The sequence below is a fragment of the Macaca nemestrina genome, chromosome 12 (assembly GCF_043159975.1).
Source record: "Macaca nemestrina isolate mMacNem1 chromosome 12, mMacNem.hap1, whole genome shotgun sequence".
Lineage (NCBI taxonomy): Eukaryota > Metazoa > Chordata > Mammalia > Primates > Cercopithecidae > Macaca > Macaca nemestrina.
Window position 1 is genome coordinate 20,732,001 of NC_092136.1, and position 26,642 is coordinate 20,758,642.

The 26,642-nt window shown below is 54.8% G+C and overlaps 1 protein-coding gene across 6 annotated transcripts in view; it reads right to left on the bottom strand.

The window, feature by feature from the left end:
- Positions 1-345: 345 nt before the first annotated feature.
- LOC105471623 (tetraspanin 18) overlaps positions 346-26,642 on the bottom strand; it is a 200,815-nt gene continuing 174,518 nt past the window's right edge. For 3 of the 6 annotated variants that reach the window (XM_011724190.3, XM_011724196.3, XM_011724191.3), the window contains 6 exons: positions 24,093-24,165; positions 20,756-20,950; positions 12,731-12,805; positions 11,523-11,621; positions 10,870-11,052; positions 4,292-10,362 (listed from right to left, as the gene is read on the bottom strand). In XM_011724190.3, the coding sequence (XP_011722492.1) occupies positions 10,228-10,362; positions 10,870-11,052; positions 11,523-11,621; positions 12,731-12,805; positions 20,756-20,950; positions 24,093-24,165 (760 nt within the window). In that variant the 3' untranslated portion in view covers positions 4,292-10,227. The other 3 variants (XM_011724195.3, XR_011610633.1, XM_071074808.1) reach the window with 3 other exon arrangements.

The window sequence follows — 26,642 nt, forward strand, 5'->3', positions numbered from 1 at the left end:
CATTTGCCTCTTCCAAAAAGCTGGGGCTAAGCAAGTAGGTGGTTCAAGAGGGGCAGGTCCCAGGTCCCAGGCCCCAGGCTGGGCTGCGGTACCAGCGGCAGGTCCCTAGGTCTCGGGAGCTTAGCTTCTGTGGAGCTCAGGTGTCATTTATGGGGCTGCCAGAGCAAGCTGTTAAAGTAAGACTGAGCTCAGAGACCTGGTGGGAGGGCCAGGACTGGCAGGCACAGCAGGAGGAGATTGGAGGAGGGTCCACCTGAATCTTTGCAGCAGGCACAGAGCTTCTGGCTGCATCTCAGAAGGGGGCAGGAGCACAGGCCGGGGAACACTGGGCTTTAGGCTGTGACTCCGAGTGTCCCTGGTGACTGGAAAGCCTGAGGGGAGGCTGGAGGCTGATACAGGGTGCTGGTGGCTTGTGAGACAGAATGAGCTCTTCCTGAACAGGGAGAGAGGGGAGAAAAGAGAGCAGACATCACACTGCTCCTTCCATCCCTGCCCATGGCAGACATCACTAATCAAACTCACGGTGCCTGGCAGACATCACTCATTAGGATTGCACCGCATCTCTCACTGAGCCCAGACCAAACCTCAGATCCCCAGCACAGCCTCCAGCAGCCACCCCTGATCTATCAGGATAGGGGCATCTTGCAATCCAGTTGCCAACACTCATCTAGAGTTTGAGAACTGAATACTTGTGGGTGTGCGTCTGCGAGTCTCCCCGTGCAAGCCTGGAGGGAATACTAAGAAATGGGCGAACAGTGAAGAGACAGGAAACCTTGTTGCAGCAGAAATGGCCTCGATGCCTTCAGGATTCTTTAGTCTGGAGAGAAGAGGGCTCAGGGGAGTCAATGTGTGACCTTAACACTCCAGGAAGAAGAGCAGGCAAGTGGGATGCCGTGGACGGAGCCACAGAAAAACGGAAACCTCTTCTGTATATTAAGCTGATGCTAAAGTCAGAGCAGTACAAAGGCAGGAGGCTGCCTTGGGAGGTAGTAAGCTCTCTGTCCCTGGAGGTATGCAAGAAGAGGGTGGAGAAGTCTTGGCAAGGATCTTGAAGATACCCAAGCCTCAGTTCTGGGTGCGGAGAGGGAGACCCAGATGATCTTGGGGATTTCTTCCACTCTGGGAGCTGAGGAGTTGGGGAAGGACAGGGAAGGGGGTGGCTTGTGGGGAGAGGTGGGCAGTATGGACAAGGGAATGTGAGGTGCGCCCCTGTGTGTTCCTGGGGACTCAGAGAGAGAGGTGTAGGGAGGTAGGAGGGAGGGCACGGTGGGAAGTCATGGAATGGTGTTTTCTTAGCTGTAGAGCAGGGAGGAGGCGGTTCCTGGCTGGCTTGCCCTCTCTTGTCTGGGGGAACCGGAATGCTGAGGCCAGGGGTGCATGTGGGCAGCAGAGCTGACAGAGTCCTGGATGCAGTGACAGCAGCCTGGAGACAACTCAGATTCCGTCATGCCTGTGCTGTGTGTCTGTGGATGGGCCACTGCCCCTCTCTGGGCCTTTGAGATTATTTGGTCCAACAGATGGGGAATGCAAGGATCCTGCCAGCTGGGCCATTCTTGGATGCCGTTTCAGCAGCTCACTCGACCCCGGCGTGAACAGGGGACAGTCCATCCTCCAGTGGACCAGGGATTGCGCTGTGGGTTCCGAGTCCTCAAGGATGTGCCAGATGAATCTCTGTGGGGCTTTGATGACTTCTCTGAGATTTGCTTTGTCCTCCTCGTTGCGTAAATCCTCACTTTCTTGGCATCAGGTCCTGGTGCAGTGAGGAGAGAGGGCCCAGGGTCTGGCTGGACCAACAGGGGCACTGGGCCTGGTGTTCCTTTGGTCTCTAGAGCAGCCTACATCCTGGGCCAGGCGCTGGGGTCTCTGCAGAGAGCCCATGGCACCTGCCCTGAGTCCAGGCGAGGATACATCAGTCCATACTTTTGTCTTCATTTTGTTTTGTTAAAAAAATAGCTCTATGCCCCTGGCCCTTCTCCTGGCCATCTTTGATGGCGTCATCTTCTCCCCTGGGGCCAAGAGGACAGCGGGGAGGGGCAGGGGAGGGCATCGGGTGCTGGGCAGTGGTGGGTGGGGCGAGTCTTCGGGCCTCAGGCCACACCCTCTACTGGATGCCCCGGAAGAGGCACATGGCGAAGATCATGGCGAAAAGCTGCAAAAAAGGGAAAAAAGCAGAAACTGGCTTATCCGGCTGGGCCCTTTGTGGGCTGCCTGGTCCACTCCAGGGGAAGGGTCACCTGCCTCCGGGGCAGAGTGAATGCCTGTCCCTCTTAGCACACTCCTCCCGTAGGGATTCCTGACATTCCCCTGGGGCCAGCCCTTCTCACCAGCCCATACCTGGCTTTATTTGGTGGAGTCAGGGATCAGGAAGACTTTAGAAACTGAGTCTTGGGTTCAAATCCAGCTCCCTGACATACCAGGGGGTGTCCTTAGGCAAAGTACTTCCCTGCACTGGGCCTCAGTATGTATCCAGAGCTTGCCATGTGCCAGGCACAGTTTTAAGTGCTTTCTTGGGAGGTATGTAACCTACCTGAGGTCACATAGCCACCAGCAGGGGAGCCAGGGTTTGAGTCCCAGGCATTGTGACCCCAGAGCCCATGCTCACAACCCCTGCAGGCTCCCCTCCAGCTTACAGGAAGGTGGTGAGATATAAGTGTAATGCAACTACCTAATGACGTAATGTGTCTGTTATCTAGAAGATGCTCAGTAAAGGTTACCAGGACTGCTATGAATAGGCAAGCAGCTGCAGCCCTTCCCGGATTTAGGCGCTCCATCCCTGAACACCTGGCTGAGGGCCTGGGGTGGTGGGGCAGGGAGACCCTAGCTCACGGACTGACCAGATTTGCTGATGTCCCCATGGCCAGAGCTCACTGCAAGTAGCCGAGGGAACAGTCCCCAGACCACAGGTCATGGCCAAATCACCAGGAGGCTCACTGGCATGGGGAGGGGCTGCCAGGACGGGGCCACGTAAAAGTATCCGTCTTGAGCAGGATTCTGCCTCCCATGGGGCTGGCCAGCCAGGCTCATGGGCTGGGCTGGGAGTGAGGCAGCAGATCAAGTATATAGATGCTGCTTCCTGAGTCCCAGCGGCATGCCGTCCCCGTCATCTGTAATCCCTCTGTGCCCTGGGAGCAGGGTGATCAGCCCATTTTGCAGATGAAGAAACTGTGACTCAGACATGCTGCATCTGGAGCGAGGCAGAGCTGGGAGCCGGACTCTAGGGCCCATGCTCTTCCTGCATGGGACACATTCCTGAGAGTTCCCTGGGCTTGCTGCAGATTTATCGTGTTCATTGTTGCTTCCCATGAGGGGACTTGTTCACCTGTAACAGTGCTGGCGCAGAGTAGGGCTCAATGTGTGCTTGTTGAATACATGAATGAATAATAAATGACCCCTCTCTCTCTGCCATCCCCAGTAGCCTCCACGAAACTGCACTCGGTGGGCTGCAGGCACAGTGGGAAACCAGGCAAGGCGAAGTTCATGGTGCCAGGTGCCCAGGCTGCTGGAAGGGGAAGCTGAGGATCCGGCTGCCTGACTTCCTACCCCCGCAGGCCGAGGACTGGCTGAGGCCCCAGAGTGCCCCTTCCTGGGTTTGGTTAGGTGTGGGCAACGCTCAGTTCAGCCAGGCATACATAGATCCCAGAGGACAGAGATGGGAGGCGGCCGCTCCTCCCTTTGGCTGAGGCGCCACCTAGTGGTGGTTGCAAACGGTCTGCAGGAGCTCACCTTTCAAGGGGCCCTTAGATAAAGGAGGCTAAGACCACCGTTATGGGTGAGTAAGGCCCCATAGGCCCTGAACACCCCACAGAGAAAAGGCCTGATCTCGAACCACGGGCTGCAGCCTGTCTTTCAAAGCAGCTGTGCCGATGCCTCTGCAAGCGTGAAATCTCTCTGGACCATGGAGCTGGGGTGGAGGTGGGGATGGGGATGGGGGAGTGGGAGGGAGTGGGTATGACATTCAGGGCCTGCCCATCCCCACTTCTGGGACATTGGCTCCCATGTTTCACCTCCAGAGTTCAAGAATGACTCTCAGGCAGCAGAGACACAGCCGGGCTTACCACCCCATAGTGTCCACAGTGGGGGCCCCTTGGGTCCCAGGTGAAGGAAATGAAGAGGGAGGGAGGCTGGGGGCATCTGCCTAGGCTCCAAGTGAAGCTTCATCCTGGGGAGCGGAAGAAGTGGAGGCCTTTACTTACCTCGATGGCCAGTACCCCGATGGCAAGGGCTCCGGCCAGGTAGACGTAGGTTTCGAAGGTGTTGAGGATCACCGTGTAACAGCCCTTGGAGGGAGGGATGAGAGGTGAAGTTATGGCCAGGGGTGAGAGTCCTGGAGTCAGAGTCAGCATGTGGACTAGGGTTCATGGCAGGTGTCCCCAGAGCTCTCACCCTATCACATGGCTGCTGAGACAGGACAGTGGGGAGGGGGTGCAGAGCAGGAGACCCAGAAGCAGTGACTTGGCAGCAATGCACCGAAGACCCTCCTTGCCACCCGGCCCCTAAGGTGAGGCAGAGAACTGACAGTGTGCAGGCCATGCCTTATGTCGCTACTACAGTGATTGGAAGATTGGGAAATTTCCCACAAATATCTGAACCTCTGGAGAAATCAGAAGAACCAACAAGGGGAGCTATTCCTTTTCACATCAGCACTGTCAGCAGCTGCTGCCTTCGGATGCAACAGGTGCTCCCTGGGGTCCGCAGGATCCCCCCACCCCATTCCCTATTGTCCCACACCCACTCCCCTACTGTTCCTTGTGACCTGCCTGGCTGCAGGAGTTCTGATTTTCAACCACTTCCCCAAGGAAACACACTCCAGCGTTCAAATCCCTGCTCGCATGCCACCTCCTTCGGGCAGCTTTCTGAACCAGCCCAGCCCACAGGCTCTGGAGTTAATTCCCATGCTCTTACTGCTTTCTTAAGCAATCCTGGATATATATAAACTGAGACAGCGACAGAGATCGAGATCCAGATAGAGATTGAGATAAACAGAGAGGAATGAGGTGTGGGGAGACAGAGAAAAAGCCAGCCAGTGCCAAGCCAGGAGCTGCCAGTCCATGGCTGTGGCCCCCTCTGACCCTGAGCACCTCACATCTCTGTCATCTTCATGTTCATAACTCTCCCCTCCCCCATGCTGACCACAGAGACTGATGCATGGTACTTGCTTTGAATGACACATATTTTCAAAGTGGGAGAACTTTCCTTCCTTTATAGGAACCTGCATATTCTCTGGGCCCAGGCTGAGAACCTGCAAGGGAACAAGTCCCCAGGTGGGGGTGGAGAGATCATGCCCAGCCCTTTTTCGGTGACGGTTGCTATTTCTGGGCTCTGTTGAGACCGGGGATTCCTGGGTGTTCACATACTAACTTCTGTTGTCCATCATGCAGAAACCCAGCCCCTTTGGCCAAAAGTGGGACTGAGGCTGTACCCAGGCAGGTGGGCAGCAGGGCCTGATCTGGGACTAGTGGCCAGGTGATGTCCTAGTACCTGCCTGGAGGCTGACCAGGAGCTGGGCCGGGAAGGCCCCCAGAAGCCCTCCCTGGAGCCCCATGGAGCAAACGGGATATACCCAGATAGAAACAGACCCCACCAGCACAACGGTCTGGGTCCATGAGACTCTCGGGACTGAGTGTGCATGGGAATAATCCGGGAAGTGCTTAGCAATGCAGATACCAAGGCCTCGCCTCATAACACTGGGTCAGTGGGTCTGGTGTGGGGCCCAGGAATCAGCATTATAGGACGATGCCCAAGGTAATTTCTAGTGACCAGGCTGTGTGTGGCCAGGCTTTGAAAGACCTCAAGCCCAGAGATGACAACAAGGAGAAAAGATCTTAATTGGACCTTCAGGCCTTGTCTCTGCTGTGGCACTGGGAGCCCAGTAAAGAGCTGTATGACTGGGACGGAGTCCTAAGGGCAACCCAGGGGTCCCTACCCTAGGCCAGGTCAGGACATCATTGTGGCTGGGGGTCCCTTCAGGGCTGGCCCATCCATTCAGTGAGGCCCAGGGTCCATCCCGGATCTGCCAGCTTACCCATGCTGGAGCCCCAAATCCTTTGTTAAGCGATTTTGAGGCATTAGAACCCTAAAACGCAGAACTATAACTGCAAAAAAACTAACCTGCTCTGCAAGCGAGGAAAGAGAGATGAGTTGCATTGTTTTGGGATCAGCCCTGGCAGGGGACACCTTGGCCCTCCCATCATCCCCTCAGCGTTCCGCGTGCCCACCAGCCACAGGCACATCATTCCACATCCTGCAGGCCCAGCACACACCCTGGGTTTGTAAAGTTCTTTGAGGGGTTTCCCAAACAGGGAATAGCAATGGCTCAGGAGAGTGGTAGCTGGCAGTGGTTACACAGGTGAGCCCTGGGGCCTGGCTGCCTGGGGTCCCAGCCAGCGCTGCCACTTGCTTGCTGTGTGACCTTGGGCTATTTACTTCCTCTCTCTATGCCTCAGTTGCCCCATCTATACAATGGGGCCAGGTAGATTACCTCATGGGATTGCTGCGAGGATAAAATGAGATACTGCAGGTAAGGCACTAGGAAGAGTGTTGGGAAGTAGCAAACTCTCAATCTCAATCCCTGTTAGGATTACCAAGGATTACTGTCTGTCTCTCCGTGCCGCGCTCTCAGCATATCCTGAGTGGTGGAAAGTGTCTGAGCATAGAGTTGAGTGTTATTGCAATACAATCTGTCTCTCTCTCTCTCTCTCTCTCTCTCTCTCTCTCTCTCTCTCTCACACACACACACACACACACACACACACACACACACCCACCCAGAAGGGGACAGGAGAAGCAGCACATCTCTTCTGGAGCATGAAATTAATTTTGAGATGCCTTACCCGGGGAAACTGGCAAGAAGCTGGGGACCTTGTCCAGCAGAGGGAAGCTGAGCCCCGCTGTGTGGCACCTGGGCCTTGACAGCTCATCTTCCACTATTAGGCTTTGGCACCAAAGACCCTTCAGGCCCCTGGACTTAACCAGGCAGCCCAGGTTGGCCAATGGAAGCTTCCCAGGAACAGAGACACCCTTGGGGAGGTTGGGGCGTGGACGGTACGCCACCACCCACGCTGAGTGTCTGCTCTCTTGATAACTTTGCTGGGGCCTCGTGGGCTCTTTCTCACTTGATCTCATTACAGCCCCTCAGGAAGGAGGGGTCTTACCTGCACTTTACCCAAAATAAAAGGGAGGGAGGGAGGAGCAGTGGCTAACTTGCTTAACGTCACACACGAGGAAGGGAAGCCAGGATTTACACTGAGGGGGATTCCAAATTCCCCGTCTTTCCTCTGTTCTAAAGGGAAAGGGGGTTGGCATGGGCGGCTGGGTTCTCCCTCCTGTGGGCCAGGCCCTGCTGTGGCTCAGAGCTTACATCTACACACCTGGAGGTTGCTTCACTGCCTCCCACCATCTCTCCCCCAGGACTGTTTCCCCTGTCACCACCCGGCGAGACACATGGCGGGGAGCCTCTCCCTAGCCTGCCACCACAGACTATGAGTCCTCTAACCATGTGGGCTGTTGCCAGTGCCATCCTCCCTCTCTGCTGGGTGGGCACATCCCCTGGCCCCTGCTGCCACCCACAGTCACCCCCCACCTAATCTGACAAGGGGCTGCCAGGCCCGGTTGCCACCACAATGGTCACCTACATGCAATGCTTCCCACATGTACATCTCCAGCACCAGCCCCCTCCAGCTCCACCCCATACACCCAACTGCCCACTGGGCACCTCTGCTCGGCTGTTCCAAAGGCTTTTTTTTGTTTGTTTTGAGATGGAGTCTCACTCTGTTGCCCAGGCTGAAGTGCAGTGGCGCGATCTCAGCTCACCGCAACCTCTGCCTCCCGGGTTCAAGTGATTCTCCTGCCTCAGCCTCCCAAGTAGCTGGGATTATAGGCATATGCCACCATGCCAGGCTAATTTTTGTATTTTTAGAGATGGGGTTTCTCCATGTTGGCCGGGCTGGTCTTGAACTCCTGACCACAGGTGATCCGCCGGCCTCGGCCTCCCAAAGTGTTGGGATTACAGGCATGAGCCACCGTGCCTGGCCTCCAAAGGTTTCTTAGACTCAACATGCCCTAGACTGAATGCAAGATCTTCCCCAAACCAGAAGCCAGTCACTCACCAACTCCTCCTGCCCCTCCTCCAATGAGGACCCATCACGAAGGCTGGTAGATTTTGCCTCCTGAACATTTCTCAGATCCACACACCTGTCTGTCTTTACCGCCATCACCCTGGTCTTACCTGCTGTTCTTTCTCACTGGCCCAGTGTAAAAGCCCCCTGTCTACCCAGGTCCACCACCAATGTGGACCAGGGGGCCATAGAGCAACTAGGATGCCCCTGTGGCCACGCCACGTATCCCTGCACACCTCACCCCCACCCCAACCCCCACAGCGAACTCAACTCTTCCCACATCCTTGCCATGGACCTGCCAGCAAAGTCAGAAATGCATCCTGGGGCCGGGCACGGTGGTTCACGCCTGTAATCCCAGCACTTTGGGAAGCCGAGGGGGTGATCATTTGAGGTCAGGAGTTCGAGACCAGCCTGGCCAACATGGTGAAACCCCAGTCTCTACCAAAAAATACAAAAATTAGCTGGGTGTGGTGGCACGTGCCTGTAGTCCCAGCTACTTGAGAGGCTGAGGTGGGAGAATCACTTGAACCTGGGAGGTGGAGGTTGCAGTGAGCCAGGATTGTGCCATTTCACTCCAGCCTGAGCGACAGAGCGAGACTCAGCCTCCAAAAAAAAAAAAAAATGCATCCTGGGCTTTAAGCAAGGGGGCTTTGGAGAAAAAGACAAATAGAGACAGTCCCACCGCAGCAGGTTTTTAATGGGAAGAAATGCCCAGGAGGGACGTGAATGTCTCAGCAAAGAAACCCCAGGAGCCAATCTCAGGTCCTCAGGAACAACAGAGTCACTGGAAAGAAGGAACGTGGCTGTGCAGGGACCTCTCTGATGAGCTCCGATTTTGAAGACATGCCCAGGAGAGGAAAGGAGATACCCTAACGGAGGATGAGTCCAGAAATGGGAAGCACATCTTATATGCAGAACGGGGCCCATGGGAAGCCTCCTAAAAACTTACAAGTAGCATTAGAAGGCTCTAAGTTTGGCTGTTGGCAACGGGCATCTCAGACCCCTTCCACAAGTGAGAAATTCACTGGTCTTTCACATAAAACCCTGCGCTCTGGTGGTCACGCTGCACCATGGGACTGTCCACGGCCCAGCCTCCTTCTCTCTGGATGCTCTGCCATCCTAGGGGCCACCTCCCTCTGCCAAGTCCCAGACAGAGAAAAAAGGAGGGGTGGACACAGCACTTTCTCTTAAGGATGCGAGTCAAGTTGCACAAATCACCTCTGCTCGCCTCCGGTTGACCAGAACTCGGTCACATGGTCTAGCTGCAAGGCAGGCTGGGAAGCGCAGCCTCTAGCTGGCGGTCATGGGGTGTGAGAACCATTCTCTTCACAGGGGAGCGGGGGTGAATGGAACATAGGGGGCAGCCAGCAGCCTCTGCCAACGTATGGAATGTGAGGTCCAGAGAGGGTGTCTTGGCGAAGACAATGCAGCAGTTAACAGCCCATCCCTACCTGCCATGGAAGCCTGAAACGCCCCTCCCCACCCTGCACCTGCTCCCCACAGCAGGTCTCTCTGCCCCACGTCCACAGTGGCCTCAACTCAGGGCCCTCATTTCTCTACTGAGCCTCTTTCCCCCAGTGCAGGAAGGCAGGATGAGGAGGGACACAGAGAATGTGGCCCTCAGGGCCTCAGGAATCCATGTGGAGGTGCCAGGGCCAGAGGGGCTGAGTTCCTGGGGCAGAGCTGAGGCTGGAAAGGGCCCGCCAGAGCCCCAAGACCCAGGCCTCTGCTCACTGTCACCTCCTCTGGGACTCTGCAAACTCTGCCTTAAGCCCCCGCCCAAGGCCCATTATAGCCCCTCATCTGTAGGGTATTATTTCTTCGCAGCAATCATGACCATGTGAAATGATTACTTCTCGTTTGTTTGCTGCTTATTCATCTTGCACTTCCTCTGAGATTGTGAGCCTCGAAGGAACAGGGGCCTTGTCTCCTGTCCCCTGCTGTGTCTCTTGCATCTGGAACTCTCCATGAGACCCTCGTTAAAGTCCTACTCAAGCAAGGGCCCAGGGCCCAGGCTTAGATCATCCTCATCCTCTCCCTCCCTCTCCTCCTGCCTAGCCTGGTCACACACCCACACTGGCAGGGTGGGGGCTGGTCAGTAGGAAGAAGGGGATTAAGAGCAAGGGCATTGTGAACTCGTGCGGGGGTGTGGGCAGGAGGCACACAAAGCCAGCCCCTCGTCTTCCCTAGAAATGGCACGTGCAGGAAGGGAAAGGGTTTCTTCCAAGGCTGAGAGGAAGTCCACAGGCTGCAAGAGAACCAGAAAAGTCCAGGAGCTTCTCTGACCTTGGAGAGTCAGGTCAAGGAGACCTCGCTCCCTTAGGGCAGCCCCACATGGCAAGTGAGAGCTTCCTCCAAAATACCGTGTATGGCTAAGAAGGGCCCCCCATTGTGTAATTCTTGTTCTCTCCCCCTCCCTCCCTTTGGACCTGCATTATCAGAAACTCAGGAAACACTGGAAAACTCCTACTTACCCCTGAGCCCCAGCCCAAATGCCCACTCCAGCCTCAGACCATCTGCCACTGTCATCCTTCCCCATTTTGGTTGGATCTCAGGGGCTTGGACGGAGCCTCCATCAGCCCCTGTTCAGGTGCAGGCATCCCATATCACAGCCAGCACTCCCCTGGGATTCCCTCTGGGAATCAGACCCTCTGGGGTAGCTTCAGACCCTCTGGGGTGATAGCACCTCCCACCCAGCTCTGGTCACCCGAGTCCCGATAGACCCACTCCCCTGTCTGGAGAGCAGGGCTGGTACCTGCTTGTTTAGGAACAGGCTCCTTCCCAGGAGGCACTCCTCCCGGCTCAGCAGGACCCCGTCCCGACTTTGGGGTTCCCTCCGGCAGCAGGCCTCCGGCACCTCTTCACTGTCCAGGGTCAGGAGTCGAAACACAGATGCAAACTTAAAGTCTTCAGGCCCGTTGACCCCGCAGCAACCGAACTAGGGGGAGATCCCAGAGAAGGGTCTGGTGGGCAGGAGCAGGACACGGGGCAGGGACAGAGAAGGACAGACAGCCTCTGCAAAGGAGTGGCATCAGAAGACTGGGCATGGGCTGGCTCCACCTGTCCCCACTGTGTGACCATGAGAAAGCCACTCAGCTTCTCTGGGCCTTCAATGTCCTCATCTCTATAACAGGGGTGGTAGTAACAATTCCTACCTCACCAGGCACTTAGCCCTCCATAAACAGTTGCTCTGGTTATTATCATCATCATAATGACCATTGCTTGGGGAGCCAAGACAGGGATAGCAAACAGGTTTCATCCCAAGTATGGGCTGTGATCAAGTGTGCCTGGAATGCTGCGTGGATGCTGATTCCCAGGCCAGGTCTGATTACTGATGCCTGGCGTGGGCACGTGAACACTGGGCATCGTGGCTCTGAACATTCACAGCCTCTCTGGGGGGTCGCTCACTGTGATCATGACCGAGTTCCAGGTGGCAGAGAAGACGTCCGTGTCGTTATTGCCCTGGTAGTGCTTGGTGAGCTCCTTGGTGAAGAATTCTCGGGTGAGCTGGGGGCAGAGGGAGAAGATGGGCTGAGGCCTGGCAGTTGGGTGCGGCCCCCACCCTCCCTTGTCTCTCCATCCACCTGCTTGGGAGTTGGGGGAATCAGAGCTAGGGGCTGTGCATCCTGGTACCAGGCCCCCTGGGATTCTCCTAAACCACCAACTTGGGGCAGTCTCCTTACCCCCAAGGTAGAAAGGAAGGCTATACACATGCACACCTCATGGAGCCGAGGTCAGGGCGCGCTGAGGACCTCGCTCCGCCTGCAGCTCTGCCCAGAGGGAGGGCGTATCTGGGCGGGGAGTTTGCCCCTCATCCCACCCCTTCCACCCTGAGCTATTCCCCAGACAGAGCCAAGCAGACGCCCTGGGTCCCAGGCCCTGAAGAAGCTACAGCACCAGGCAAAGAAGTCTTTGTACATCCATTTCGAGAAGAGTCCGTCTCAGTTTCTCTCAAAACATTCTCCTTCCCTCCGGCAGCAGTGAAGGGCGAGGGCCCTGGGTGCTGCTTAGCAGAGGAGATCATCTGGGCACATGTGTCTGCCCACAGGCTGTGGTGGCCGCCGCCTCTGCTCCGTGCTGACCACCCTCCCGTTCTGCCTCCTCTACCCCAGGGCCATCTTGTGTCTCCTGTTCCATTGCCCCTCCTCCTCTCTCATCTTTCCCCCTCCCCCCGCCCCCGTCTCCCTTTGGCTATTGCCTGGCTCTTGTCAACTCAGGGGTGGCAGCTGGCAGGCTAGCTGCCTGTAGCCTCTGGAACTTGGTGGCCTGTGAGGCCAAGGTACCCAGGAGGATACCAGCCAGGACCTCCTCCGAGGGCAGTCTGCCCTGTGCTCCTACATTCCAGGGCTTGGGATAGCCTCTCTGACTATTCTTATGGGGTTGTACCAGATGCTTTGGGAGCAGAGAAAAGCCCTTGCAGGAACAGGCTTACTGGGGTCTCTCTCTGGCCTGGGGGGGCCTTGCCAGGCGGGTGGGGCCATGACTTGGGCTGGAAGTGCCAGATGAGAGGCTGCCCACTCTCTGAGACCCTTCAGTGAGGGGAGAAGCCAGACCTGAATGGCCACCAATCTCTTCCTAATAGCAGGAGGCAGGAAAGCTTGGGGCCTGGTACGTACATTTTCCCTGAAGATGAAGGCCAGGATGGCTGCTGAGAGCTCCGCCAGGAAGATGATCAGGATGAATAGGAAGAACTGCAGGGAGAGGAACAGGCTTGTGAGCCCAGAGGGCAGGCAGGGGATGGGGCGGCCACTGGCCAATGCAGTCGTCCACCTGTCATACCGGTGACGCAATACACTCATTTTATAAGATTAAGACACTCCACTGCTATCAGTCAGACATTTTTCATAACAAATACACCAGTGATGCCTCCTTGGAGTCAACAGGATTGTGATCAAAATATGAAAAGAATAAACAAATATATACATTCCATGCAAATGGTACCCTTACAGAGGCTCCTTGTACAGTGTGCAGCCTGAACAACCCTACTTAGCCGCCCTGGAAGGAGATCGCTGATGAAACCCGTTTGAGCCCATTCTGGGTAAATTTCCTTCTGTGTGGGTTGTACGGGCTATGAGAATCCTGAGTGCCTTGGGGATCTGCAGCTGGATTTCCCCACCTTGCCAGCCCCAGGGCCACCTCTCCCTGCCCCACTGCCTCTGGTTCCCATGGGAAGTGGGGAGGTCACATTAACCTTCAGCCAAAATCCAAGGAAAAAGATTGGAGGGAAGGTGGTATGACTACCAAATCTCAAAACCCAGGGGCCAGGAGTTGGCTATCTAACACAGGCTCCTGCTCCACTCACTGAATGTGATGTTCCCTGAATGAACCACAGTGCCTCTCATTTCGGCGACCTCGACAGGCTGTGTTACCTCGGCCAGGAAGGCACTGCCCTTCCTTGCCTACCAGTTTTGCATTTCTCCAGATCAGGTGAAGCCTCAGCCCCTCTCCTGGGCTCCCCCACACCACAGTGCCCAGTAGAGGTGCCCGCACGGCATTAGCACAGGAGCTGTCACTCAGTGCGCTGCCTGCTCGGATGTCTGGGTCAGCACAGGTGTTGACGGAGGACTCTTAGATGGATGAATGAGCCCAGGGTGAAGCACTCGCCTTCAATGAAGTCCCTGTGACCTGCCACATCACCCCCCCTGGTCATTGTGTGGGTTCCTTTGGGCTGAGAGCTGTCAACAGAAGAAACTGGCTTTGCCTTCATTACCCAGCATAGCTGGTGCCCTTGACAAAGTCCGTTGTCACACTACCTGGAAACCACCAGCAGAGGACTTTATCCCTGGCACACACACAGACTGGTTCTTCCATGCCCTCCCAGGTACCTAGGCAGCGGCCAGACCTGCTCTCTGGGGTCCCAGTCATCAGGACTGCCTGCCTGTCCCTGACGTGCCAGGCTGCAAGGAGGCAAAGGGTGTTGGGCTTCAAGTCAGGACACCTCAGGGCCCGCCTTGTCTGTCCTCGCGTGTCATGGGACAATCACTCAAACAAACCCCTTCGAGCCTCAGTTTTCTTGCCAGAAAAATGGGGATGTGGAGACCCACTTCCGGGGTTTCCCTGTGGGGAATCAGGAGGAATCTGAAAGCGTTTCCTCTGTTGGAAATGAGCCCAAGCTGAGCTTGGCACTGGGCTCTCATGTGCAGAAGGGCAGCGAATGTGGGCCACGAGCAGGCTCCTCTGTGACCTCCTAGGCCCGGCTCCTGGTGAGGCAGGCACTGGCCTCCTCGCAGATGCTCTGTGGGCTGCTGACAATACCTTTAGGTGTCTCTCTCCCGGAATGTGCCTCTTGTGGTCAGAGGAAGATTTCTGTCACTTTATCCCCACCCCAGGGAGACCCCAGTCCAATTCCCTCCCTGACTCCAGTACCCACAGCGGCTGCCTTCTAGAGGACCTGAGGCTTCTCCAAACTGCATGGGCCGGGGACCACCTTAGTGAGAGCCTCGGGAGGGCTGTAGAATCTGTCCATTCCGCACACAGACATAAAACATCTCCGAGGCCTGGCAGGCGGGTTTTAGTTTTTGTAAATGTCCAAACCTAAGGAGAGCCCTTGCTTCAGCGGAGCAGCCAGCCTGCGGCGGGGATGTGTCACTCCTCCCTCCTGCATTGTGCTGGCTGGCCTCTGTCCCCAGCCACCACGTCAAGTCTGCTTCAGCCCTCAGATGCACCGTGGGCCCCTGAGCCCCTGAGGTCTCACTGGGCTCCAGCTGCTCTGACATAGGCTTCTGCTGTCACAGGGGACTGCCGGGCACCGGACGCTGTTCTCACGGTCTCTTTTCTATGTAGTTTCCCCCTGTTCGAAGTTGAGGAAGCTCAAGCTGGAGAAGGGAAATGACTACTCCACAGGTGCAGAGCTCTTCGGAGCTTTGCAGAGAGAATGCTTCCCTCCTGGCCCAGCTGCCTTTTCAGAGCGCCAGGCTGCGTCTGCTCCCTGATGCAGGGTGTGGCTCGGGCATTGCTCTGTCACTGTCTCTTCTGAGCCCAGGAGTCTGCCTCCACAGCTCAGTAGGGTCTGCTGGGTGGCCTGCCTGGCACATCTGGATGAGGGACACCAGGCCAGATGCTCGTGTGCTCCCTGAAGAGGGGGCTGACCTCCAGCTGAGGTCAGGGAGCAGAGTTCCCCAACCAGAGCAGAGTGTGATGAGGGCGGGGTGGGGGGAGCCCCTGTGCCCCAGGTCACAATGCCCATGGTCCATTCTGCCACTCCCACAATTCTCATTTCCAGGAGGAAATGAGAAATGTGTTTTCTGCCTCTGCAGCCTCACTTCCCCTGTGACAGTGATGGAGGCCGCTGGCAGGGATCCTAGCACTTCCATTTGACTGGTGATGGATGGCCATCCGCTTCCATTACACGGGGCCTCTATGAGGAGCCCCTCCCTGCCCTCTGTCCTCTCATTGGAGCTACTGGCAGATCCCCAGGCTGGCAAGGAGCAGCCTCGGAAATGGTTTCCATCCACGGCAATGGGCTGGAGCTGGCGTGCCCACCAGCCTCGGCCTGGACAGTGATAAATAATGGACGAAGCAGATCGCAAGCCTCGTGCACTCTGCGTGCCCGTCACTCTGGGACATGTGTGTGCGGTTCAGGATGACTGCGCATGGCTTCCAGGAGGTAATGCAGGTGCAGTGCTTCTCGCAAGACTGGCATGACATGAGAGCTGCTCAGATGGTTACTTAGAGCCCAGAGGAAGCACACCCCTCCCGAAGACAAGTGCTGGTATGGGCGGCTCTGGAAAAACAGCAACAGCTACTTGCTGAGTCCTTGCTACCCAGACACTGTGGATCTTACACGGATCATCTCATCAAGTCCTCTCATCTATTGAGACAGATGCTGTTATCAGCAACACCCCCATTTTACTGACAGGGGATTGTGGCTGAGAGGAGCAGTACTTGGCCCAAGCTGGCATAGCTGGTGGGTAGTACCTCTGGGACTTTACCCCAAGAACTCTGATTGTGGAACACAGCCTCTCATCACCATGTTACCCTGGAAGCTACGGGAGCCCTGAGGTCTTACGGTTTCCACACGGCCTGCAAAGCCTCCTGAGGCTCAGCACCAATGCTTCTAGTTTCCCATTTATAGAGTGCTTAGGCATCCCACAAAAAGAGCCAAGCAAAACATGCATTTCCCACTGGTTCATGAACGCAACACTACCACTGGGAAGGAAGTATGATTATCCTCATTTTATATATGAGGAATCTAAGGTTCAGAGTGGTTAAGTGAGCAGCCCCAGGTCATACAGCCAGGAAATGGCAGAGCAGGAGTTAGAGCCTCGGCTTTTCTGACTCCAAAGTCTATGCACTTAGCCAAACCTCTGATACCACGTCCTCTCTGTTCCTTGGCTCCAGAGCTATTTATTAAGCACCTGCTCCGTGCCAGGCACTGTGCTAGGTATTGGCAAATAAATGCATACAAGGCAGACTCAGTTCCCATCTTCATGGAGTTTCCATTGAGCTGAAGCATCAGGAGATGAGATATAAAAATAAACCTGGGAAGCCGTGGACTGGAGGAAGTGGGCCTTCCCAGACACAGGGCCTGGGCGTGACTTGAGTATGTGGGAGTGTGAATCAAAGTGCAAGGCCGCGGTGCCCACGGCAGTCACAATGCCACTTCTGCCAACTCGCCCTTCTCCAGCATGAAAATGTCCTCCTGCTTATGACTATTTACCAGTGTTAAAGTCCTTTGGGGAATTCCCCTGGACCCAGACATTCTTGGGGCTTCCCCTCATCAAGGCCTTTCCCAGGGTTTGCATCCCATTTGCCTAAGGACACAATTGTCAGCCATTCCTGATCCTCTAATTTGCATCACTTTCCCTAGGATGGAAAAATTAGCAAAGGGGAGGAAACTGCTATGTTGCCTAGTTGGGAATATTTCCAGGCTTTTCTAACCCATCTGCTTATAGGCAATGTCTGCTCACAGTTCCCCTGTCTAATAAATATTTACCAAATTTACATACCGCATGTACAATTCAGCTCATTTATCTTTTCTGAATATACTCATCTCTTTTTGCTGTTCTTTTTTCCAGTTGAGCTTGCCTTCATTGTAAAATACTTTTAAAATTAGAATTTTTAGATAAGTTGGCTTAAAAAATCCTTGAAATACTCAAAGGTGAGCAAATGGGAAAAAGGGATGCCACACATTTTCAAGAGGAGGCTGAAACTGTCTTATTGCATGTGAGTGCTATCATACTGATCAATGCAAGTATTTGGGAAATGGATCTTTAGATAGATAAATTGATCACAGAGTGGTTTGGTCATTAGTCTGATTGTCCCCAGGTCCTGTGGGACTTCAGTTTCAGAGCAGAGGGAAGGGGATCCTCAGCCCCATCTCAAGGCTTCCTTGCTTTGCGAACCTTTGAGCCAGGTTTCCTGGACTGACTAAAGTCACTCTTTTGGCCCCTCTCAAGACAAGCCTTTTCGCCTTTCCAACAGGCTGGGAAGGCAGTGAAAGGCTTCTAGAAGGATCCCAGAAGCTGCCAGGGGTGAGGCTCCATGCCCTCTTCCGTTGGAACCACCACACAGTTAGGTCCAGGTTCAGCCAGGAAGGGAGAAGTGGTTTTTTTTTTTATTTTTTAGGGCATAAACCTTTTTGAAAACCTTCTAGAAATTTTGGTGCCTTTCTCTGGAAATACAGAACCCCCCAACCCCCATGCAGGCAACACACATGGACACACAACACACATGTGCACACACAGGCACATGTCCACACACATACATATGTGTACCCATGCACGCACGACACCCACGCACGCATGACACCCACGCACATGTAACACCCATGCATGCCTAACACCCATGCACATACAACACCCATGCACAAAGCAATGCACACATGTAAACACAAGCACACACAACAGAACACAACATACATGCACATACAACACACATGCAAATACACATGAGTATGCACACAATCCACGTATATACAACACACATAAACAGGCCCTGCCATAACATTTTGCATATAATTTTAGGTAAATTTTGGAGTCCATTCCAGGTTAGGAGCCTGTGGATGGCCCTGGTCTGAGAGCCAGAAGACCTTGATCCAAGCGTCCTCTGCCTCTGACCCACACTGTGACCTCAGGCTTGTATGGGTGGGGCCTTAGAGAGGGGAGGGCAAGCAGAGGAAGTGGAGAGAGACAGGGTAAACGGGGAAGGGAGAGATCAGGACAGGGACAAGGAAAGGGCGTAGGAATAAAAACAGAGATCAAGAGAAGGACAAGGCCAAGTGTGTTGGTGCCCGCCTTGAATGCCAACACTTTGGGAGGCCGAGCGGTGGATCTCTTGAGCCCAGGAGTTCAAAACCAGCCTGAGCAACATGGCAAAACCTTGTCTCTACAAAAAAATACAAAAATTAGCTGGGTGTGGCGGTATGTGCCTGTGGTCCCAGCTACTCAGGGGGCTGAGGTGGGAGGATCACTTGAGGCTAGGAGGTTGAGGCTGCAGTGAGCCGAGATCACACTGCTGCACACCAGCTTGGGCCACAGACTGAGACCCTGTCAAAAAATAAAAAAGGACAGAGATGGGAAGGACAGAGGCAGAGAGGAAAGAAAGGGAGCTGCACAGAGAGAGGCAGAAGGAAGGGGGACAAAGGGAGAGAGACGGGGTTGGGAGGGGAGGGGAAGGGTCTGCCATCAGGCCTTGTAGAAGGGCCCCCAGCCTGGCAGCCAGGATCAGCTCTCTTGGGAGGATCGTGGACACATTTCCTATCCCTGGGTCTCAGTCCTGCCTCCCATAGCATGGGAGGGAGGACAGCCTCGGGTGGCTGGCAGGTTTGCAGGCAGCCACTTACTGGAGGAGACTGGAGCCGCCCCAGCCTGGTCCCAGCCAAGAACACCAGCCTGGCTTCCTGTCTTGGCTTCAGAGCCGAACCCATTAACAATGAATGAGCCCCTGGGGGCCGAGGTGAGGAGGGGGAAAGGGAGGCTGGGTGTGTCCTGGGACCCATATCCCAGCTCCTTTTAAAGTCCGCTCGGGCTCCCCAGCCAAGACTTCTGCAAGCACCGTGACAAGCAGTAGAGAACTGTCCACCAGGGGGCGCTCACAGTTTTTCTTTGTTTCGCTTCAAATGAAGTCTGTGGTGGTTGTGCTGTTGTAGGACACATGGGCCCAAGGCTCCCTGTCACTCATTTGGCAGCTGACTTCACTTCCTTTGGATGGGGGGCATCTCACCGGGACATGAATGGGGCCGTGCAGTGTGCTGTCATCTGGGGAGGAGGTATGGTGCTAGGTCTCTCCTCCCAGCTGGTGCTGGTGCTGGCTTATCCACAGAATTTCGCAAGGGAGCCCTCCAGCCAACCAGCCCAGGTCTCCCTGTCATTTAACTCTGCCCACGAATTTTCACACGAGGAGCATCCACAAGTTGACCCAGCCACATCCACACTTCTCTAAACAGGGCTGTTTTTAACTTACCCTGTAGCAGGACTGGGCTCAGCCCAGAAGTTCTCCAAGTCCAGGACTTCTTAGAGGAGAGAAGACCTACCCGCTGAGCACAGGAAAGCAGGTGGAGACCCCAAGCACCACCGCCCATGGGAATCCAGGAGACCAGAGAACTAGAGACGCACTGCCTGTCTGGTTTGGCTGTGATCTATAGCTGAGCTGGCCTGCCCATCATTTAACAAGAAGACTCGGCTGCTCTCTGGGAGGTCAGGGAACTAGACGGGAGCCGCACCCTTAGGGGATGGAGCAGGGAGTACACTCAAATCAGGCCTGCCCGCTGCCCAGCTCATCCGCACAGCTCGGCTGCCTCCCCTGTGCCTGTCTGTGAGGGAAGGGACCGTCGCTCCTGGTCCCCGACGCATCTTCAGCACCCAGTGAACTACATGCGCATGACAGGAGTTCAAGGGCTATTTACTTGATGACTAAGAAACCTTCAGAGGCCATATCACACCTACTTCAGAATTGGATATCTACAAGGGGAAGGCCTCATCCACTAGCCATCTTAGCGATGTTACTAAGGAATTATATATTAGAGTTTTTAATAGCAAGCAAGTGGAAAAACATCAAGGTCAATGTCAGTGCTCTCAGTTGACCATGCCTTGGAGACGCCTGGTTGTTCAGACCTGGACGCAAGGCTCCCTCCACCTGGGCCAGCTCACCTACTGCAGGCGTGGGCCTGGTAAAAAAGCAGACTCTGGAAGCTGGCGCCACCAAGGCAAATGGAAAAGGCTGGGGACCATCCCACCCCTGGAGGTGGGCCTATGTGGCACAAACCTCATTCTGAGTTTCCTGGCATGTGGACACAGACTAGGTGTGCGTTAAGCCAAGGGCCCTGGCTTGTCTGCAGGAAAGCAACAAAGTGAAGTGGGAAAGAGGAAGGGCTGCCCCGGGGAAAAAAACAGGTCCCAAAGGCATGGGAAGAGGCAGCCTGAAGCACTACAAGGGCCCTGGCCTAGCGTCTGTGTCATCCCCTCTGCCGCCAACTCCATGGGACTCTGGGCAAGTCGCTGAGCATCTCACGGTTTCAGGACTATTGACGACCGAATGAGTGCGGTCAGACGTGCTCATCTCCATGATCCCTTCTTTGACAGCCCGCCCCCAGTTTGGGAAGCACTGGTCTGAATGGAAGCCAGGCAGGGCCTGGGAGTCTGCAGCCGATCCCCGACACCCCTCAGAGCACCCATGGGTGGGGTGGGGGCTGGGGTACTCACAAATAGCAGCAGACACTTGTTCTCACGGACGGCCCCGCAGCAGCCCAGGAAGCCGAGCAGAAAGAGCAGGCCCCCCATGGCCAGGAGGATGTAGGCGCCCGTGAGGAGCAGAGGATTGGCAGCCACGATCTCCCGGAAGCCGGTGGGGTCCACCATGACCCAGATGCCGATGGCCAGCAGGCAGGCCCCGCCCAGCTGCTCGGGCCAGTGGAGGAGTTGGGAGGAGAAATAGGCAGAAAGGGAGGTTAGGCACTTCTGACCCACCACTCCCCTGAGCCGGCCCCAGGGTCGGAGGCATCAAGCACTAGGTGAGCCAGGCAGGAATTCATCTGCAGCGAGAGCCAGTGAGTCCCAGCTGCACCTTGAATTGCTTGGAATTTTTCTAGCTGCCGTGACCTTAAGTGCAACACGCATCCTCTAAATCCAATTTCTGACCCAGGCCCTACCTGGGGCTGCTGAGAAATGTATCATATACAGGCTATTTGCCAATTTTATCTTCTCCTGAAATGTCAAGACCTGTAGGATTAGGAGGTCATCTAGTCCAACCCTCTGATTCCACACAGAGGGGGCCACCAACTTGCTGAAGGTCACACAGCAAGTTCATGGCAGAGTCAGAGATGCCTGCTGGTCGCAGACCCCCTGACTGCAGCCTCAACACCCTCAACAAAGGTCCATGAACATGCTCTGAGTGAGCCCTATGCTGTGTTTGCCCCACCCCATGCTAGGGGCTGGGAAAACACCAGCCAAGTCATGGTCATTGTGCCCCACAGGACTCTCAGTGAGGTTTCAACCTGAGAGTGGGCTCCCCTCTCTCAAATCCATGGCTCAAAAGCCTTCTTATTTATGTCTCCATCAACCTGGGCTCTCCGTGCCTTATTTATCTTTGGAAAGAGGTAGCATAGTCTAGAGAGAGAGCTGTGCCACTTATTAGCTGTGTGACCTTAGGCAAGTGTCATAACCTATCTGAGCCTTTTGGCTTCCTTGTGGTCAAAAGAAGACTCAAACACCCACGGCCTAAGGCAGCACTAAGGAAGAAAGGATAGAAGGCGTTTAGCAGATTTCAATAAATATCCGTTCCATTTTTCTTTACTTTTTCTGTTTTGAGACAGAGTCTTGCTCTGCTACCTAGGCTGGAGTGCAGTGGCCGGATCACAGCTCACTGCAGCCTTGACCTCCTGGGCCTGAGTCATCCTCCCACCTCAGCCTCCCAAGTCACTGGGACTACAGGTACGTGCCACCAGGCCTGGTTAATTTTTGTATTTTTCTGTAAAGATTGAGTTTCGCCATGTTGCCCAGGCTGGTCTCGAACTCCTGGGCTCAAGTGATCCTCCTGCCTCAGCCTCCCGAACTGTTGGGATTACAGGAGTGAGCCACTGTGCCCAGCCTATTCCATTTTTCTTGGGCACAGATATGTTTTAGAAGCAGACCTGTTGTGGGAAGAACCAAAGTTTGGTACCATGGGATTTGCAGGCTGTAAAGTATTTGAAATCCCTTTGTGTGGTGGGAGGACCGGAGGCCCAAGAGGCCTGTGTGAGGGTTGACAGCTGGGTGACAGGAAAACTGCTGGGCTTTGGCTTGGCTGAGCAGGACTGCAAGCTGAAGACAGCTGATGGCTTTGGGCAAGGGGCGTTTGTAGGTACCCTTAGGGCAGCAGTCCAGTGGAGACGCCTGAAGGACTCAGCAGGGGAAAGAGAAGGAAAGACCTAACAGGCATGGCCAGCGACAGGGTTTCCATTTTCGCCATCTGCTGTGCAGTGTCTCTCTCCTTTTTTTTTTTTTTTTTTTTTTCTGAAACAGAGTCTCACTCTGTCACCCAGGCTGGAGTACAGTGGCATGATCTCAGCTAACCACAAACTCCGCCTCCCGTGTACAAACGATTCTTCTGCCTCAGCCTCCCAAGCAGCTGGGATTACAGGTACCCGCCACCACGCATGGCTAATTTTTGTATTTTTAGTAGAGACGGGGTTTCACCATGTTGGCCAGGCTGGTCTCGAACTCTTGACCTCAGGTGATCCACTCGCCTCTGCCTCCCAAAGTGCTGGGATTACAGACGTGAGCCACTGTGCCCAGCCTGTGTCTCTCTCGTTGGTCTCCCACACGACCTCCAGGAAAATCTGTGTCTCCTTATTGTTGCCGGAGATTTGGGGATTCAGCAACTGTATGCTAAACACTTCAAGGAGGGCCCAGCTCCATTTCAGGTAGGAACGCTGGGGCTGGAGGAAGGATGAGCTGGCCCAGGGTCACCCGGCTTGGAAGGTGGTGACCTTGGGTCTAGAATTCAAGTCTGCAAGGCTTGAGGCTTTTTAGGATGATGAGGTAGGGAAGAGAAACTAAGGGAGTTGCTGAAATGTATATTTTTAAAAAAGACACAAAGATATATATAGAGAGAGATAGAGAGGGAAAGATAGACGCTGAGAGAGAGACAGATGGTCAGCCCTGGCCAGAGAGGGGACCCCTCTTTCAAGAGCCTGCCCTGAAGGACATGAGTGGAGGTTTATTCACCCAGGTCTTGGTTGTACTAAGATCAAAGGCTGAGAGGGCTGGACCAGGAAAGCCTGTGGGGGTCCAAGAAGCCAGGGCCACAGGTCTACTCCTGGGAGGGGCCGTAAGTCTGAGCAGAGCCTTCGGTGGGCCACCAGCAGGTGGGTGGGTCACCTGAATGTCCGGGCCTCTGTCCCTTCATATACAGAATCCATAGGTTGGATGGAAATGGAGCTAAGCTATTGAGGACTGACCACATCCAGGGTACTTTGTAAACTAAGCTTGCTTAATTTTCAAAAAGCCTGTTGAGGAAGGTCATTAAGAGATGAAGATACTGAGGTTCAGAGAGGTGAAATGTGTCTCAAATCACAAGCTGCTAAGATGCAGCAGTGGAATTTGAATGCAGGTCTTCCAGTCCCAGAGAGGTTTCTGATTATATCTGGTGGCTACATGGACTCGGCCCCTCCAGCTCTGAAGTCCATCAACTGCTCAGGGAGATAAGGTTGGGTGGGGCTCCCTCTTGTTGCCCCCTGATCACTCCCATCCCTTCCTTTCCCACTCCCCACGAGGGGTCAGATCCCAAGACAGTGGCCGGACTGAGGTCCCCTCCACCTTTTTGAGAGGGGCTGACCCACCCCAGGGCCTGTGTAAAATGTTTCTCCTAAGAAGGTAGGCTCTTCAGAGTGCGGTGGGCACTGCTGGGGGCCCCCTTCCATGAAAGCCTGGCTGGCAGGTACCCCTGCCTCTAGCACCGGCCCCTGTGCTCACCCCAGGGACTCAGCCCAGTGTGACTATTTCAAAGCAGCAGCCAGTTCTGCCCATCCAGCAGAGGCCTGGGAAGACCCAGGATACTTACAAAGATGAAGAAATTGAAAACAAACATCAGGTACTTCATGCAGCTCAAACAATCGCCTTCCATGGTGCTCCACCTAAAAACACAAGGCCACCTCAGTCCTCCCGATGGGGGACCCCACCCAGGAAGAACCCCAGCCCCTCCCCAGGGGGTCCCCACAGCCAGCCCCACCCGTGCAAAGGCTGGAAGAAGATGGAGGCCGATCATAGAGATGAGAATGCTGGAGCCAGACTGCCGGGTTTCAGCCCTGGCTCCAGCTTTCATTTGCTGTGTGACCTTGGGCAAATTACTCCACCTCTCTGGATCTTGCTCTCTCCAACTTTAAAGCGGAGATTAAGAACAGAACCTTCCTCCTAGCAGTGTTGTGAAGATGAACTGAAATCCCACAGTAACATGCTTAGCACATCGTCGGGCATGTGGTAAGTGCCCAGCAGTCCCGCTTCACGCTGTTGCTCTACTGCAGGTGTGAGCTGGCCATTTCACAGAAGAGAAAACCAAGGTCCAGAGCCTGGAGGGACTTGCCAAGGTCCCATAGCCAGGACCGGAAGCCAGGCCTGACAAACTTCCCACCATCCCACATACCCTCCAGCCACAGAACAGACCAGGGCGGCTGCTTGGTGCCAGTGAGACAGGGTGCTGCAGGGAAAAGGAGAGCAGCCTACCTGGGGGTCTAAAACCTGCTTCTGGGGCCAAAGCCTTCCTGAGCCTTGGCTACGTCTACTCTGAGACCTCCAGCATCCCACCTCCCCGGGAGCCTTTCCTGTCTTCACCTAAAAGTATACCCGTAGCAGCAAAGTCACTGAACACAATTCCATTCAGCCAGCATTGATTGAGCATCTGCTGCTTGCCAGGCACAGCCGGGGCTGCACCGAGATGCAAACGTCCCCCATCCCCCAGGGGAAGCTGACAGCATCTGCTCCCATGAGTCAGACTTCAAGGTGCACAAGACATGTTTACATTCCATATTCGTTATTTTCACATTTTCTTCATAACGGCTCTGAGGAGAGACTCAGGGCAGGGATTAGAGATCCATGCGACAGGTGGGGAAACCGAGACTCAGAATGAAAATGACATGTCCAATGTCCCGCAGCTAGTAAGGGGCAGGGCCAGCACTCAAGCCAGTCCTGAGCTGCCGGCACTGCAGGTGCTTCCAGCAGGGTTCCTTATATCATAAGGAACAGATGGAGCAGAGCGGTGCCTGCCTCTCATCTTACCTGCCTGGCCACTCCACCCCTCTCCTAATCGGTGATGACAGCACCACCCCAGGCTGTGTTTTGGTCTGAGCTAGAGGTGTTTGTTTGTTTGTTTGTTTGTTTTTAAGTGTATTTGAATCCATGGAGAGAGGAGCACAGACAGAGCCAGCTGGTAGGGAGTGGACACGGGAAAGGTTCTTGGTCTCAGGGGTGGTGCCTCGCATCCCTCCTCTCATTGTTTCTGCCAAGGTGTCAGGTGTCTGTCCACCAGCTGAGCTTGGCCAGGCAGACATAGCTAAGGCGCCTGGAGCCCATGAGGAAGGTCTGACAGGCACATGGGCTTTGGATTTGGCACTGGCCCTGGGGCCGGAGGGCTTTCTTCCCTAAAGGGACACCTCCTCCTTGTTGCTCTGCTGGTCCTTAATGCAACTTGGAAAAATGCTGAGCAGGGGAGGCACAAGTGGGGCCACTCAGCATCAAAGCCAGGAAGGGAAGACACTCAGAGCCCACCTGGGACATCCTCCTTCTTATTTTACTAGGAGTGGGAAACTGAGGCACCAAGTTACCTGGTGAGGAACGCAAGGGAAAATCATGGGGTGAACCTGACCCAGGGACTCCAGGCTCCAAGCTTTTGTCCTTCTAACAGCGCCCCAAAGGTTTCTCTTAAATTGTGTTGGGGGAAGGGGAAATCAGGGTTTTCCTGAGGTCATCCACCCAAGTCTCCACCCCTACAAATAATACTATTTATTGAGCATTTACTATGTGCCGGCTCCGTCCTAATACTTTACATTTACTAACTCACAACAGCCCATGAGATTAGTACTCTTATTATTTTCCAGAGGTGGAAACTGAGACAGACAGAGGCGAGGTGACTTGTCTGAGGTCATAGCTAGTGAGCGGTGAAGCCAAGATTGGAACCCAGGCAGTCCAGCTTGGAAGGACAAAGGACAGTGTGTGTGTGATGGCAGGATGGGGGATTTGTCTTTACTTCAGTGAGCGTGGCCTGAATTCATGACATGCCATCTGCCTTCGGAGGTAAAATCGGATGACACCATCCTCTCTATCACAGGGGTCTCTGAAACATCTCCAGCCTCAGCCCTGCTCCTAGCTTTCTCTCTCATCCAGACATGGCTGCAGCCTCTGGGCTGGGACTGGCCTCCCTACCTCCCCTTCAATCCAGTGCTTCCCTGCTGCCAGAAGGACCCTTCCACAAAGTACATGTCACCACAGCCTTCTCTTGCTGGAACCCAACCTCTATAGGAGACCAAGCTGCCTCCTGCAGACCACAGGACCTCCAAGACTCCCCATGGCCACCTCTTGTTATTTCTGCCCTGACTTTCCTATCACCACCATCAAAGGA